General features: G+C 36.9%; 2 protein-coding genes across 3 annotated transcripts in view; both read right to left on the bottom strand.

Annotated features, from left to right (window-relative positions):
* Nucleotides 1-14,004, bottom strand: part of LOC132104828 (uncharacterized) — a 23,789-nt gene extending 9,785 nt beyond the window's left edge. Inside the window, exons 1-3 of the mRNA XM_059510359.1 lie at nucleotides 13,887-14,004; nucleotides 10,439-10,491; nucleotides 9,669-9,959 (exon numbers count right to left, since the gene is read on the bottom strand). Of these exons, the coding sequence (XP_059366342.1) occupies nucleotides 9,669-9,959; nucleotides 10,439-10,491; nucleotides 13,887-13,888 (346 nt within the window). The 5' untranslated portion in view covers nucleotides 13,889-14,004. The remainder of the gene's footprint in view (nucleotides 1-9,668; nucleotides 9,960-10,438; nucleotides 10,492-13,886) is intronic.
* Nucleotides 7,971-18,649, bottom strand: part of LOC132103882 (uncharacterized) — a 22,874-nt gene continuing 12,195 nt past the window's right edge. For both annotated transcript variants that reach the window (XM_059508948.1, XM_059508950.1), the window contains one exon: nucleotides 7,971-9,018. The gene's annotated coding sequence lies outside the window, so the exon portion shown is untranslated. The remainder of the gene's footprint in view (nucleotides 9,019-18,649) is intronic.

Raw genomic sequence — 18,649 nt, 5'->3', positions numbered from 1 at the left:
TTAAGAGACTTGCGTTTTAGACACCATATTGCCTTTTTAGCTCTATTTCTACAACAGAAAATAATTCCAAACACAGCCACCAAAGCACAGTTTTGCGTCTCTGAGCAGCGTGACAGTGTTTCGTTCCTGAATGAATCAACCGTTTAAATGATTCGGTTCAATCGCAATGACTCACTTATTAACAGTGACTTGCTGACACATATTGGCCATTTTAATTTCACATTTAAAGTATCTTTTGATTTTTTTTAAATAATTAATTTCTTATTTCAAATGAGTATTCAATATTTTATGTCTTGTATATCAAAACATTATTCATGCATTTGTAACTGCAGGTTAAATGCATTCTTGTCCTGCACTTAACAGTGTAATACATCTAAATGCCACTTCCAATGAATCTTCTGCATTTCCTCTGCATTAAAAGATGAGTTTGTTGATACTGATTTGCCTGGTAACAGCCCAAATGTTCTATTATTCTAAATAACTGATTCCTTTAATTAAAAACAACTAGTTTGAGATTAATAGACCTATCCCAGAAGTGTCAAACTCAGTTCCTGGAGGGCCGTAGCCCTGCAGAGTTTAGTTCTAACCCTGCTCCAGCACACATATCATGTAGTTTTCAAATAAACCTAAATGATTAGATTAGCTGGATCAGGTGTGTTTAATTAGGGTTATATCTAAACTGTGCAGGACTGTGGCCCTCCAGGAACTGAGTTTGACACCCTTGGCCTGTCCCATTTTTGACTCCCTCCCACTGTTAAAATGTAACTAAGTAATTTTTACTCTGAGTAAATTTTAAATGAGTTACTTTTTACTTTTACTTGAGTAGATTTTTAGACTGGTACTTTTACTTGTACTTAAGTAAAATTTCATTAATGTAATGGTACTTTGTGCGATTAAAAGAAATCGTCATAAAATCATGATTTGAGCGTGCGCGATTTCTAAATCGCTTTATAGCACGATTTTCCGCGGCCCTGACCTCCTGCAGTATGCTTTTCGATGATCCAATCAGAATGCATTGCTCCTAGCGCGAGAACAGAACAGACTGGGCATATGCCTAACTCCAGGTTCACACGCTGTCTTTTTTTTCGAGCCCATGTTAACGGCAAATGGTCCAGCCATGGTCCAAGTGAAAGGAGACACAGCCTGATATAATCTAAACCACTGTATAGTTCCCACGGGAAAAGCAGAAAGAAAAGAAAACAGACGAGCAGAAAACACAAGAGAAAGTAACAAAGCTTTGTTTCTATCTTCTGGAAGACAGAAACCAGGCCAAAACTAGACACAGCCGGTCCAAGATCCTGACAGCATTGCTATAAACTATTTCTAACTGAAGGAGAAGTGATTGTTTTATGACGTAATGTGAGACAGGAAGCTGACGCTGCAGTTCTGAACAAGTCCCAGTCACTTTGTCTTTCAGCACATCAGTGATGAGAAAAGATTCTCAAAACGTTTAAAGCAGATAGTCATTTATTAAGATATACAGACAGTAGAATAGAATTACATACTGAAAATCTTATTCTCCTTCTTATACCCTGAACAAAGCAATGTAAAACATTAGTGAAATACAACTGAAAAAGAACATTAATATTAAAAAGCAAAAAGGAAACGTAAAATACAATAATAGGATCTCACAGATGTCACAGAGCTTGATTTGCATCGTTCCTTCACTGCATTTACCAACAACAATTACCAAACTCACAAGACTGTTACATCAGATCACAGTCACAGCTTTCAGTAGCACGTTTAGAGCAGATGAAGTTTATTTTGATCCATAACCATTTCAGCTCGATCTGACATACTGTGTCAGGGGTGTGAAGAGAGAGGACTCAAACGCAGAGGATAAGTGCAACAGTTTATTAAGTAACAGAAAAACCCAAAATAATCCAATGTGTGATGACACAAACTTGAGCCAAAAACTGGTGTAACACCCCAGAGCCGTCCGTACAGTCACCTGCGGACACAGGCTGTGGAGACCACCTCTGGTGCAATGCACAACAGGACGAGGAAAAACGAGCACACGGCACACAGCACACGGCCAACGAAAGACTCCTCGTCTAGACGTCCTGAGCACAACAGCGGAAAAGGTGAGCACAGCACAGTCACAATGACCACAAGAAATCCACTGATAGCAAGGTACAGACACAGCAGGGAATATAAGGGAGTATGGGAACAAGTGACAGGTGAGAGCAATCAGCTCGTGATCTGCACACACCATCCGATGTATCACCACACTTCGGTGGACAGGATGACAATCAGACTAATTAAGGAACATGACCAGATAAAGGAACAGAAACCGGGGCAAAATGAGACACAGATGGTCAAAGATCCTGACAGAATTGAAATATCCTTTTTTTTCTACCTGAAGGAGGAAGTGATTGTGTTCTGAGAGAATGTGAGACAGGAAGCTGACGCTGCAGTTCTGAACAAGTTCAGTCACTTTTATCTTTCAGCACATCAGTGATGAGAAAAACCCTCAAAACCTTTAAAGCAGATGAAGTCTCTTAGTCTCTTGAAGGAACTGTATGGAGTTTTTTAGCTGAATACATAGTCAATAATTAATTAAATCATAAAAATTAAAAAAATAACAACACTCAAAATATGAAATATTTTATTTGTTTGCATGTAATGTGAGCATTAACCAATGTCAGAGTACCATGAACATGCAAATGTGTTCCTGAATTAACTTTTTACATCTACATTTTCTGTGTAATTACAGACACCTGACTAATATTATAATAAAATATATAATTATAATACTTACTGGTATTTAATGTGAATATCCACAAAACCGAAAGACTTTCTGAATGTAAACTGCAGGCTACTTCAGAATAGAAAAATGTAAAAGATGAAAAAGAATTGGGCAGAATCAATAAGTTATGAATAATTTATTGCTATTTTGTGAATTATATGTAATTATTTAATCAATACAAAAAAAATCACTAGCCTGATTATGAGTATTTTACGATGTTAAAAGTACTTAATTTTTTTATATATATGATTATGTAATTAATCAGTAAACAACCCAGCATGGGTGTGTATGTGTATATATATTTCAATATTTTTTGGCCCTATATATTAAATATTGGAGTCATTCCAACTGCATTCTACTAGACTTCATCACGCAGTGCACTCTTAAGATGTGTCTTTGTGTGCTTTTTTTTGCAATGTAAATGAGATATTCAATATTGCCACTCAGATCACACATCTTTGAAATGATAATATTAATATTACTGCTGATGGTTCATATCACACACTCATAGCTGTAGAATTATACTGACATAATTCTGTTGGTGCTGAAGACAAATCACATCAGTAACCTTTTAATTTGCACAGATGTTAATAAAATACTGATCTAAGAGATCAGATACTACAGAACTGACACAATACAGAGACTACAAACCTTCTGTTTCAGTTTGATTTAAAGATTTAACAGTTGGATATTGAACATGAAAAAATGTCCAATAAGAAGCATCATACTATATCTGTATTTGTTTAATAAATGATTTCAGTGTAATTCTCAGACCCAGAATGACCAGTCAAACTCAAGCACCCAATGAACACAAAGTTTATTCAATTATTTTTCCTGTTACCCACCAGTCCTCTCATCTGAACTATTAATGTAAGTAATTGTAATTAAATTCAGCTTTAACTCTAATCAAACACTGAGCATGCTAATCAATGCTAATCAGTGTCTTCAGGAGCATTGGACAATCACAGATGAGTTTGATCAGGGTTAGAGCTAAACTCTGCAGCGCTTTTGAGGAAAAACCTAAATAATCATCTTCAATATAATCACACATGATGCAACATGTTGACTCATTTCCTCAGCATCACTAGCAGATTTAGTTTTACACAAACAGAAAGAAAACTATTGATATAATAACAAAAACACACAAGTTAACTTTAGACTGAAAAACACAAAAACTTTAATGTTAAAAGTTCACAATGAATCATTTGTTCTGATGTAAACCACCGCACATTTAACATTAGGAAGATTAGACCCTTCCTGTCAGAGCAAGCAACCCAACTTCTTGTCCAAGCTCTTGTTCTCTCCAGACTGGACTATTGTAATGCTCTCCTGGTTCTTCCTGCATGTACTGTCAAGCCTCTGCAATTGATCCAGAATGCAGCAGCGAGGGTTGTCTTCAATGAGCCAAAAAAAGCTCACGTTCCTCCTCTCCTCATCAGGTTACACTGGCTACCAGTAGCTGCTCGCATCAAATTCAAGGTACTGATGCTAGCCTACAAGACGACCACTGGCACGGCACCAACTTACCTAAACTCATTGGTTAAATCTTATGTGCCCTCCAGAAGTTTGCGCTCTGCAAGTGAACGACGCCTTGTGGTACCATCCCAAAGAAGTTCAAAATCACTCTCACGGACCTTTTCCTGGACTGTGTCCAGCTGGTGGAATGACCTCCCAATCTCAACTCGTACAGCTGAGTCTTTACTCATCTTCAAGAAACATCTAAAGACTCATCTTTTTCGCCTGCACTTAACCAACTAACACTAGCACATAGCACACTATATAAAAAATAAAAATAAAAACCTACCTATGCATTCTATACTAGACTAACTGAGACTTGTCATGGCACTTGTATACTGTTGTTGTTCTCTTGTTGACCTGACTGCTTCTATTGTTCTCATTTGTAAGTCGCTTTGGATAAAAGCGTCTGCTAAATGATTAAATGTAAATGTAATGTAAAAGTAACCAGACAAAAGTGAAAGTACATGAGACTTCAAGTTTCTTCCAACCAGGAGAAATCTGATCAGATCAGTTTATCAGGCATGTGATCATATCGGTTTATCAGGCATATGACCAGATTGGTTTATCAGGCATCTGATCAGATCGGTTTATCAGGAATGTGATCATATCGGTTTATCAGGAATGTGATCATATCGGTTTATCAGAAATCTGATCAGATCGGTTTATCAGGAATGTGATCATATCGGTTTATCAGAAATCTGATCAGATCGGTTTATCAGGAATCTGACCAGATCAGTTTATCAGGAATGTGATCATATCGGTTTATCAGAAATCTGATCAGATCGGTTTATCAGGAATCTGATCAGATAGGATTATCAGGAATCTGATCATATCGGTTTATCAGAAATCTGATCAGATCGGTTTATCAGGAATCTGACCAGATCGGTTTATCAGGAATGTGATCATATCGGTTTATCAGGCATCTGATCATATCGGTTTATCAGGAATGTGATCAGATAGGATTATCAGGAATCTGATCAGATAGGTTTATCAGAAATCTGATCATATCAGTTCATCAGGAATCTGATCAGATCAGTTAATAAGAGATCTGATCAGATCAGTTTATCAGAAATCTGATCATATCGGTTTATCAGAAATCTGATCATATCGGTTTATCAGAAATCTGATCATATCGGTTTATCAGGAATCTGATCAATCAGTTTATCAGGAATCTGAACATATCAGTTTATAAGAGATCTGATCAGATCAGTTTATCAGAAATCTGATCATATCGGTTTATCAGGAATCTGAACATATCAGTTTATAAGAGATCTGATCAGATCAGTTTATCAGAAATCTGATCATATCGGTTTATCAGGAATCTGATCAGATCAGTTTATCAGAGATCTGATCAGATCAGTTTATCAGAAATCTGATCATATCGGTTTATCAGGAATCTGATCAGATCAGTTAATAAGAGATCTGATCAGATCAGTTTATCAGAAATCTGATCATATCGGTTTATCAGAAATCTGATCATATCGGTTTATCAGGAATCTGATCAGATCAGTTTATCAGAAATCTGATCATATCGGTTTATCAGGAATCTGATCAGATCAGTTTATCAGAAATCTGATCAGATCAGTTTATCAGAAATCTGATCATATCGGTTTATCAGGAATCTGATCAGATCAGTTTATCAGAAATCTGATCATATCGGTTTATCAGGAATCTGATCAGATAGGTTTATCAGAAATCTGATCATATCAGTTTATCAGGAATCTGATCAGATCAGTTTATCAGGAATCTGATCAGATCAGTTAATAAGAGATCTGATCAGATCAGTTTATCAGAAATCTGATCATATCGGTTTATCAGAAATCTGATCATATCGGTTTATCAGGAATCTGATCAGATCAGTTTATCAGAAATCTGATCATATCGGTTTATCAGGAATCTGATCAGATCAGTTTATCAGGAATCTGAACATATCAGTTTATAAGAGATCTGATCAGATCAGTTTATCAGAAATCTGATCATATCGGTTTATCAGGAATCTGAACATATCAGTTTATAAGAGATCTGATCAGATCAGTTTATCAGAAATCTGATCATATCGGTTTATCAGGAATCTGATCATATCAGTTTATCAGAAATCTGATCATATCGGTTTATAAGAAATCTGATCAGATCAGTTCATCAGCTGTTAGAGCTGAAATGGTCACATGACTGGAATCACAACACAAAAACATGTCATTCCTTCATTCTGCTTCTGTTTAAAACATGTAGAAGTTTAAACTGTATAATTAGACCAAAATGCAGAAACACTAAACAACAAAATCTTTCCACTTCCTCTCCAGAGCAAGAGAAAGCACTCAATAATAGTCTCTTTATCAGAGTTTCATCCTTCCTTTGATTTGTTACATCAGAATGAATATTACCTCACGTTTTTATTTGAAAGATGTGCTCTATTAACTTATTCTCTCGGCAAACAAAACAGTGTGAGTCCAGATGTAGATATTCCAGGTTTGATGGACTTGCTTTTGTTTAATAGTTTTGACAGTCCTTCATTAAAAAAGTGCTTCACAAAGTGCATCTCTTCATGTTTAACACGTCATAACATTAGTTAAATGATTAAATATAACTTTACACAGATCACAATTCTAATATATTAGTCTGATGTTAACATGTAATGCTTCAGTCTCCTGTTGAAACTTTCAGAAGTGTGATGATTGCATGATTTTTCTTTTCTTTATAACTGCAGACACCAGAACACAATACCATGAGACTATAACCACATATATCTATAAATCAGAAACTTCACATTCACAGTCAGAAGGACAAACAATAAGACAAGAAAGTCCATCAAACATTGTGTTTCTTCTGTTTGGCTCCACATGCAGCTGAATATCATCTTTACAGCTTTCAAATTGGAAGAAAAATATTATTTATTATTAATATGAACATATAACACATTAGAATAACAATATATTTTTTAAAAGCTTATGAAATAATATAATAATATAAACAATAAAATAATCTTATAAAACAAGCATTATTATAGTTTTGATCTCTTGGCTATTTGGCTTAAACAGAGTCAACTTCAAGATTGGATTTCAGTTTTCTAATCCCCGAAATACATTTTGTTATATGACGGTAAACTAAATATATATTCTATTCCTAGTCAAAAATATATTTCATTGAGCTTCAGTGTTTAACACATAGTTTTGGCATTTATTTAAAATATATGTTTATATTTTATATATTTAAAATATAAATTTATCTTTTTTTTCCTTTTCTTTTTTTGCCATATGCGATAAAACACGAGCACACAGCTGGATTTATATTTTAAAACATGAAAACATGGTAAAAGGTGTTAAAATAACGCAAACCACAGCGTGTTTAGCGAGATTCGTGTCAAATTAAACTGAAAGTGTCACACACAGGTGAGCTCACAGACATGAGAATATGGAGATTCATGTATTATTGTCCTCTGCTGGTTATTAACAGAACATTAATGATCTCTTGTGTCTCTGACAGCTCCATGATGGTGTGAATCTGATCTCAGATCAGCTGTTAGAGCTGCACAGATCACGTTAATATTAATATCATTCACTTCAGTGTTCAGAGTTGAAATCATCTCAGTGTTTGTAACAGAACACAATACAGATCCAATAATAAAGCACTGAGTAATAGTCTCTACATCAGATCAAGTGTTAAATCTGTCAAAATATCTATTAAAAGTCCTCATGAATGTCTCGTGTAGTTTTTAATACTGAATGTGGTTTATTAGTAAGACATTTGACAACAGTACAGATGGAAATATTCAAGTTTCATACAACATACTGTAAACTCTATGAACAGCATCCTGGAGATGCTTTTGATTCATTATTAATGTTTATCATATTACATAAAAGCACTTTACAAAAATGTACAAATATAAATCATGTCTCTTTTTTCTTTACATGCTGTAACATGAATTGAAATAGTGTATGTGACGTTACACAGACCACAGTTATACATCAGTCTCACATTAACACACACTCCTCTGGATTCACAGACAAGACTTAAGACTAGTCCTGGACTAAAGTTCAGTCTGAGCTGTTTCAGCTGAAAGAAACTTGCACTGAACTGATCTTAAAATATATCAGTGCCTTTGATTTGTCTCAGAAAGTACACCAGTAATGTTTTTTCCTGAGGCACGTTTATAAAAATGACTTAAATGTCTTTACTGAACTATGACACAAAGAATAGTAACAGACAACAGAAGCAAGAAAAAACTCTGAAGATGTTTCAAATGGAAAGAAACTTTGTGTGTCCTCTTCCTCACATTGACACATATTTCAACAGATGTGTTATAGAAATACATAGAAATGACAGAACAATCAGGAGATGAGTTACTCTGTTATACTGTGAGGATCATATTCATATTCTGCTGATCTCAGAGTGAACGATCAGAGCTAATCAACATGAAGATGATCATCTTTATCTCTGATGATCTCAGATAATACTAACTGCTTTCTACTAGACTTCATCTCTTAATAATGTCAGCTCACACATCATATATTTTAACCACACATATCTCCCCAGCAGCTGTTATATGTGACAGAGTCGTCTTGGCACTGAAGACACATCACAAGTAACCAGTGGATCTCAGGTGTTCAGTGAAGATCATTATAGTTTCTCCAGTTCCTGTGTCTCTTCTGCTGGAAGCTGTGTGTGATCTCTGTGCTGACGTCTCCATATGATGACAGAAATCACAATCACAGCCAGAATCACCAAACACACGACAACTGACACAATCCCGTTCTCTACAGATGGAAGAGAACATATTTATTATATATTATCATTATTAAACTCATTGTTTGAGGATTTTGTAAAGCAGTTTTACTCACTGTGTTGATCAGTGTCTTCCAGTTTTCCCTGTGATTCTGTATCTGATGCTGTAGAGGATGTTGAAAGGTAAATCACAGTTTAACATCAATAATGTCAATCAATCAGATCATGATGAATAAACCTCAGCTGTCCAAATGCTTTATAAATAATATTTCCTCATCTCTGAGTTTCTCTCACCTGTGATTGTGACTGTGATCAAGATTTCTCCTTCAGTGTCCAGAACTCTGTATGTTCCTGCATCACTGTCCAGAAATGATTTAATGATCAGGTTTATATCAGTATCATTACTCATTCGGTCGCTCTGAACCCCGTGATCTCTCGTCCAAACCTCCTTCCACTCTCCACTAGAGTTTGTCTTCACTTTATCAGCATTAAACACCAGAACAGACATCTTTAGCTCCTCGCCTGTTTTCACAGAAATCTCATCTGAGGAGAAACAGAAAGACATTAATCATTATTATAATGCTGTCAATCAATCAAGACCATAAACACAGATTTATGATTGGTGACCAAATGTAATCATTTAAAGAAGCAGATGCTGATGTTTGATCAGTTTAGTCTTCACCATGAATATGAAGATGGTACGTCCACTGCTTTGGTCGCTCCAGCTCTGTCTGATCATTAGTGTAAATGATTCTCAAAGTGTATTTCCCAGCGTCACTGAAGATCAGATTCTTGATGACGACGTCACAGTTTCCTTCTTTAAACACTCGTCCTCTATATTCTTCAATCTCAAACACAGATATGTCTCTTGACCAATGGAATAACTCAATGTCAACAATATTACTGTCCTCATGTTCACATCTGAGTGTGATGTTTCCTCTCTTTTTTCCTGACACAGGTTTAGATGTGTTTCCTGAAAATACAGACAATAAATATTAAATCAATAAGTATCAGTAATGAAAAATACAAGTGTTTCTGTCTATTCTCAGAAATCAATGTTATTATGAAATATTCTAATAAGAGTTAATTTAGTCAGCTGTATTTTCTTTTGCTGAAGATATTTCATCTCAGTGGAAGTGGATTCATCATCTGTGAACTGATGGAGGAGTTTCTCTAATATTTCAGATCAGAAATGAATGTAAATATTAAGGATGTTCATTGCTCATCAGAAACATGATCTATTGTGTCTTTGTGCTCTTCATCTAGACTCTCAACCTCAGGTTACTTCATCGTCTCTACATGAAATAAAATCATTAAATGCTCGATCTCAAGCACTAATGACTAATGAGATCTGCTTCATGAATGAACAGAAAACAGCAGCTTCAGTCAGAATCTAAATCTGACACTGAACACCAAGAATAAATAGAGTTTATGAACATAAATGACACTGACCGCTGTGATAAACCAGACAAAACAGCAGCAGAAGAAGATTGAAGCGTCTGAACCTGATGAGAATAAGAGACAGATACAGACACACATCACAAACACATTAATACAGACAGAAAATACTGATCTGAGATCAAACACTACACAACTCACACAATACACAGACTACAAACCTTCAGGATTTAAATATTTAACACGTGGATCTTGAAAATGAAAAAAATAATAAAAAAAGTCTAATAAGAAACATCAATCTATAATCTGAATATTTGGTATTATAAATATTATAAGTATATATATCAGAGATGGGACCAAGTCACACATGTGCAAGTCTCAAGTCTTAACCTTCAAGTCTCAAGTAAGTCCCAAGTATTTGTTTCTTGGGCAAGTCAAGTCAAGTAACCTTATTATTGTAATTTTACCTGCAGAATCTGATCTTAATAAAGTTAAAAGACAAGATATAAGTAACTGTCAGTAAATTAAAATAATTTGGATTTGCATTGTAAATACTCATGTTCAGTAAAATACATCATGGAATCAAACAAAATTCTTCATAAACTTATTAAACTTATAAAAACTTAATAAAATTATTTATTTTTCACTTCTGCCAACAGCGTTTGAAATGTTTTACATTTTCAACATTGAGTCCATAAAACAAATAACAGCTAAACATCCAACAGACTTCTCTCTGAACACCTCTCTCTGAACACTCTCTCTCTCTCTCTCTCTCTCTCAAACGACGTGACATGACATGACATTCAGCCAAGTATGGTGACCCATACTCAGAATTCATGCTCTGCATTTAACCCATCCGAAGTGCACACACACAGAGCAGTGAACACACACACACACACACACACACACTGTGAGCACACACCCGGAGCAGTGAACACACACACTGTGAACACACACCCAGAGAAGTGAACACACACACAGAGCAGTGAACACAAACACACACACTGTGAACACACACACAGAGCAGTGAACACACACACAGAGCAGTGAACACAAACACACACACTGTGAACACACACACACACACACACACACTGTGAGCACACACCCGGAGCAGTGTTCATCATTTATGCTGCGGCGCCCGGGGAGCAGTTTGGGGTTCGGTGCCTTGCTCAAGGGCACCTCAGTCGTGGTATTGAAGGTGGAGAGAGAACTGTACATGCACTCCCCCCACCCACAATTCCTGCTGGCACGGGACTCGAACTCACAACCTTTCGATTGGGAGTCCGACTCTCTAACCATTAGGCCACAACTTCCCCTCAAACACAGTTTACATACAACATTAAACTTTCTTACATTTCTCCTCTCTCTCAAGTTCAAGTTGCTTTATTGGCATGACATTTGAGTTACAGTATTGCCAAAGCATTTAGATACAGAATAAAATATAAAATATGATTACAATAAAATACAATACAATAAAAATAGCAACAGCAGATACTATTTCTAATATTAATAATAGTAATTATATACAATTAAGAATATCAAATAAAACAGTTGAATACAATACATGATCCCTTTCGTATGGTGTGTATGGTGTATTAATATTTAGCAGCTATTGTGACTGCCGTCTCATTCTCTCCAAGTATATAGAGTAGTTTCTCTGAGTCATTTAGAGACAAGAATGAAGGATTCAAAGCTTCAAACTGTGGGAAGATTGTTTCTCTTGTAGTGCTGTATTTGTGTTTCTCATCCTCTGTTTGATTCAGCTCACAGTGTTTGCACAGTCTCTCTTCTCTCGGTAGCCAGGATCTTTTATGTCTACCAATCTCTATTTCCAAATCATGATCACTGAGTTGATATTTTGAAAGGATTTGTCTGTCTTTTAATTGCTTTAGTGATAAGTAATTTGCCAGTTTTGTGGTTCTGTTTAGGGCCGAATAACACTGGAGTTTGGTTTGGAGCTCAAATTCATTTTTTCATTTTTCATCATAATTATACTTCAGATTTTTGTCAATTAGTTTCTGAATGTTGGGGTTGTGATTGGAGTCAGACTCAGTTTGGGTTTCCTTCATCAGGTGAAGCACGAGTGTGTTTCTCTCTCTCTCTCACACACACACACACACACTCTCTCTCTCTCTCTCTCTCTCTCTCAGAGTATATCCGTAAGTCATTACCTCTATCACAAGGTATTGCACTTGCAAAATATAAGATTCGAGAGTCTTGTCTGCAAGCCGAGCACGATGTGGCCTATCCCACCATGTATGCGCCACCGGTATGCGCGCTCATAATGGAAGCAACGCGGTCGTGACGCACACGCGGTGCAACACGCTCGTTTTTTCCAATCGCGTCCGCACCGCGTCGAGTTGAAAACATCTCAACTTTTCAGAGAGCCGCAAGCGCACCGCTAGTTATGTGACAAGAACCAACCAATCAGCTTCATCCTTTCCCGTAACAACGTTGAAAGCTCAGCCAAGATGAAGGAACAGTTGATCATAGCTGTATATGGATTGCCATTTTGAAATAAATTTAGTAGCAGAGCTACTGCAAGCGATTTTTAGTGCTGCAAATCCATTTATCCTTTGCTGAAATTCCCGCGTCTTCATGGAGAGAGCGCGTCATGGTTGCTTAGCAACAGCAGACACCTCAGGGGCGCAACTGCCCGAGCGCTTGGGAAACAAGGAGAAAGCGGCGCAACTAGCGATTTCCACGCGTTTTTAGGCGCGAATTATTGACGACAAAAGCGATGACCCTCGGTACCCCTCAAGCTGAGATGTTGATGTGATGTGATATCTGATCTAAGTGGCCGTGGTGTGCGTAAGGTAGAGAGGGCATGACTGATGATAGTGTCCTGGTCCAGTCATGACAACGCGATTCTCAGCCTGCGCTCCAGCTGAGTAATCAATTTTATTTTTAAAAATAAAATAAAATAAAATTTTATATTCAATCTGAAAACATGATGTGATTAACACTCAAGTCATTCAAGTCATCCTGTCTCAAGTCAAGTCAAGTCCCGAGTCTTTAACTTCCAAGTCCAAGTCAAGTCTCAAGTATTTTATTTTTTGGCAAGTCAAGTCACAAGTCATAAAAATAGCGACTCGAGTCGACTCGAGTCCAAATCACCAAGTCACAAGTCCCCATGTCTGATATATATATATATATATATGTGTGTGTGTGTGTGTGTGTGTGTGTGTGTATTTCTTATTCACCTTGTCAACATGATGGACACAAACAGACACAGAGTAACCAAACAATCCTCACATCAACGTACAAATCATTTGATTGCATTGAGAAATCAATGTAGAACATTTTAATAATTATATTAATAACAACACTAATAAAACCCATCATCATAATCTTTGTTCATCAGAATAATGTTAAACATGTTCACTCATTTTCTTTGCATCAATAGCATCAACAACCCGTTTCCTCAAATAAACACAACTATTGGTATAATAACCCAAAGACACACAAGCTTTATATTTAAAAGGATAAAAAAACTTACATTGTAAAAGTTCTACAAGAGTTTTTCAATCTGGCTGTTTAAATTTCGTAAGCCACGGCACGTTTAGTGAGATATGAATGACAAAATTGAAAGTATCATTCCCATACAGGGATTTTTCAGAGGAATGTGTTTGGCTCCTCCCACTAAAGGAGAGTCTGTGTTTGGCTCCTCCCAGTAAAGGAGGCGTGTGTGTTTGGCTCCTCCCACTAAAGGAGAGTCTGTGTTTGGCTCCTCCCACTAAAGGAGGAGTATGACTGTCTTGTCTCTGCAGGACTATGATCGGTCTTTATTGTCCTCTGCTGGTTATTCTGTGAGATCATATCTTACACAGATATTTGGTTAAAAACAGAGTGAGTCCAGATAAAGTCAGCTGAAGTTTATTCTGAAGAAGATGATTTCAGTCTGATCTCAACAGTTTGAGCAGCAGATGTAAACTAATTTAACAAATACACATTTTATCATAATATATTCAATAAAGCATTATTTTTCTGAACTTTGTAAAAGAAAATAGTAAAACAATTTAATTCATACATAAATACAAATCAACACCAAGAAAATATATAGTTTAAAATATACTCTTTCACAGCAGATTTACAAAGAATAATGCAAATCCACAATTAACTGTTTATCTCCTGAACTGAAACTTTCTTTACCACACTATTCTAGCTTCATGCTACAGGCCCATGTTCACTTATTGGTTCACTCCTTCCTGATATCTTCGCAGCTGTCATACACTATTTAGGGATTAGAGAATGAATGAACGAGTGAGCGATTTGTGAGAGAGTTTGTTGTGAATCCGCTCACTGCACCGCTGTTACAGAATCCTATTCACTGATATATAATAGAGAACATTTATAGATCAGAGGTGATTCTGTTGTATGTTGTCTCGTCGAATGAAGACACTGTTCTGTTCTTTAGACAGAGACGGACAGACGGACACGAGCTGCTCCACCATCACATAACTTTATTCAACTGACTTCAGTAACAAAGCATTCACACGTGACTCTGGATGTCATTATATCAGATGACCACTAGATGTCATCATAACCTCATATATGCATAACATATACAATATGTTACAGACACAGTGTCAAAATTCATCTTTATCATCAATAACGTTTTAAATAATTGTTTAATAATACATTTTTCTAAATTTCTAAAGAGTAATCCTCAGATTGAGAATGGTCCAGATTCAGTCAAACCCAAAGTCTTAATACACAAGCAAGAGCTTCTAGAAGTTATGTTCCTTCACCGATCCGAGTAATCATGGTAGAACAACTGAACATTTATATTAATAATCCCACTGTAAAATTATAATCATAATCATCCTCGTATCCACAGTAATGTTCATACAGCAGAGACAGACAATCCTTCACTAGGTTTAGTTTTACACAAACAAACAGAAACACTGTTAACAACACAACACACAAAAGTTGGATCTATATTCAAAAGTGAAAACTTACATGATAAATGTTCTGCATGTGTTAAAGAATAGAACTCAGAACTGTATCACAGATGAGACTGATGTAGATGTAGTGCAGCATGAGCATGTGTTTCACCAAACCCACTGACGAGGACATCCAAGCGCAGCATCTGACAGTGTTCAGACTCCTGGACAAACCTCCAGAGGAATCTGATGCATTATTTATTTTATTGGTTATTTAATTGGTTTACATCTTTACTGTGTCTTATTCTTTTAGCTCAATATTTCTGCAATGCATCTCTAGGATCTACGCTCAGATTATGAACACTGAAGGCCATAAGCAGGTATTGTGACTAAAGTTATGTAAAATATGTGTGTATTATAACTGCACTGATATTTAAACGATAAATTCAGACTTTTAATAGATTTGCTACAGTCTTAGTTAAAACTCTTAACTGATTATGTTTGACTTTAACAAAGCTGGTCGTTGTTTCAAAACCTGCTCTTATATTTTACAAATGTTTTGTATGTTTTTTTTATTTTTTTACGTGATTATGTAATGCAATTGAATCATTTGGTTTAATTCATGAATTCAGTTTTCAGTGTAATGCTCATACGAATGGATCTCTGAGGATAACTGCAGCGTCCACTTCAAGCATTACATCTCAACAGAATACAGTGTAGAATTAATTTAGTCAAACAAACAAAAACCTGGTGTGTAAACTCTGTGTTACAGAAAAGTTCAAGTCTGGGTGAGCAGAAGTTACATTTCAGTGACCTCTGACCTCTCTCTGCAAACCAGAGGATCACTTTCCTGTCAGCTTTTCTCTGTGCATCAAGACGTGTACTTTATAGTACTTTATTTGACTAAAGTGTGTGTGTGTGTGTGTGTGTGTGTGTGTGTGTGTGTGTGTGTGTGTGTGTGTGTGTGTGTGTGTGTGGATTAATCTACTTTAAAGGAGGACATTTCAACAGTGATGTCATTTTACTTCCATCTTGGAAAGAAGGTCATTGTATGATTGCTGTAAGTTCATTCAAATAACTGCTCTTAATTAGAAAAGTTCAGAATTGCTGTAGAAACACGACTAATAACCGGGAGGAGACCCCGGGGAAGACAAGGACACGCTGGAGGGACTGTGTCTCTCGGCTGGGAACGCCTCGGTGTCCCCCGGAAGAATCCCACAACTCTTGTTTCCTTCTGGAGCATCAGTGAACGTTTGAACCTTTTTAATAGCAGTGTTTGAGTCCCTCAATCGTCCTCAGTGTGAAAAGATGGATCTCAAAATCACAGTCACTGCTGGAAAGGGTTCAAATATGCAAAGATGCTGGAAAACTAAAGAATCTGCAGGACCTGCAAATTTCAGCCATTTTTTGTGTTGTGGACTACATGGAAACATCTTTTATGTACAATATCTTACTCAGGACAGTACTAAATAAAAAAGAACATGCATTTAGTATGATCTCTCTAATTTTGTTAAAATGATTCACATTTTCACAGATTCTGCAAGGGGTGCCCAAACTTTCGCATGCCACTGAATCTCAAATACAAAGCACCTTGTCATGTTCTCGCCATCAATCCTGTTTTTATTAGGAAACACTCCAGTTTTTCTGAAAGTCTGAAATAGTTGACATAGTTGCAGATATGATTTAAGGTTTAGCATTGGTAATGATCAGATTTTGTACCAAAAAATGCACAACACCTGAGATATCAACAAAAGTGTTTCTTACAAAAGTGCTTCATTTGTTTAGTTCTGCACAGTTCATGCTCTTTCAAAGCAGATTCATAAAGAATAATACAAATCTCTGGATGATGATGAAGACAGTTCATCTTGTGATTCTCATTATATTACATTTAAACTTTTTAAACACTTCTGGGTTTTATTTCAGCATCATTACATCTCTGGTTTATAAACTTGTATATGTTTTATAGATGTTCAGTGTAATCCTCAAACACAAATCTCCAATTCAGTAACCTGCTAGCAACAAATCATTTGATTACAATCAGTAAACAGTGAAGAATTACATTAATAATCCACTAATAAAAATCATCATCATAATGATAAACATACATATCCTTAGCATTATTAGCAGATTAGCAGGCAACTCTTTTCCCCAAATAACACAACTATTGGTATAATAACACAAAAACACCCAAGCTTTATATGCAAAAGGATAAAAACTTACATTGTAAATGTTCTGCATGAGCTTTATATTCTGTCTGTCTAAATTTCATAAACCACAAAACGTTTAGAGATTGAAATAAAAACGAAAGTGAAAGTATAATTCACACACAGCTGAAAGCTTTCAGAGAGTTTGGTTGAGTCTCAATGTGTTTATTGTCCTCTGCTGGTTATTAACAGAACATTAGGCTACATCCCTGATAGCATACACTTCCGGGCCTTATCTGGGCCAAATATGGCACATATGGCTGAGTTCTGGCAGTGGCAGAGGTCATTTGGGCCAGATTTGGCCCACACACATCAAGCTGGTTTTAGTGTCAGTTCCAGCTTGTTGTGTGTGGGCCAGATCCGGCCCATGTGTGACAAACCAGTTTTAGGTTGAGTTCTGGCTTGTTGTATGTAGGCCAGATCCGGCCCATGTGTGACAAACCTGTTTTAGGTTGAGTTCTGGCTTGTTGTATGTGGGCCAGATCCGGCCCATGTGTGACAAACCGGTTTTAGGTTGAGTTCTGGCTTGTTGTATGTGGGCCAGATCCGGCCCATGCGTGACAAACCTGTTTTAGGTTGAGTTCTGGCTTGTTGTATGTGGGCCAGATATGGCCCATGTGTGACAAACCGGTTTTAGGTTGAGTTCTGGCTTGTTGTGTGTAGGCCAGATCCGGCCCATGTGTGACAAACCTGTTTTAGGTTGAGTTCTGGCTTGTTGTGTGTGGGCCAGATATGGCCCATGTGTGACAAACCGGTTTTAGGTTGAGTTCTGGCTTGTTGTATGTGGGCCAGATCCGGCCCATGTGTGACAAACCGGTTTTAGGTTGAGTTCCAGCTTGTTGTGTGTGGGCCAGATCCGGCCCATGTGTGACAAACCAGTTTTAGGTTGAGTTCTGGCTTGTTGTATGTGGGCCAGATCCGGCCCATGTGTGACAAACCGGTTTTAGGTTGAGTTCCAGCTTGTTGTATGTGGGCCAGATCCGGCCCATGTGTGACAAACCGGTTTTAGGTTGAGTTCCAGCTTGTTGTGTGTGGGCCAGATCCGGCCCATGTGTGACAAACCAGTTTTAGGTTGAGTTCTGGCTTGTTGTATGTGGGCCAGATCCGGCCCATGTGTGACAAACCGGTTTTAGGTTGAGTTCTGGCTTGTTGTATGTAGGCCAGATCCGGCC

The sequence above is a fragment of the Carassius carassius genome, chromosome 25 (genome assembly GCF_963082965.1).
Source record: "Carassius carassius chromosome 25, fCarCar2.1, whole genome shotgun sequence".
Classification (NCBI taxonomy): domain Eukaryota; kingdom Metazoa; phylum Chordata; class Actinopteri; order Cypriniformes; family Cyprinidae; genus Carassius; species Carassius carassius.
Note: the sequence above shows the minus strand (reverse complement) of the source record. Positions and strands in the feature narration are given on the sequence as shown.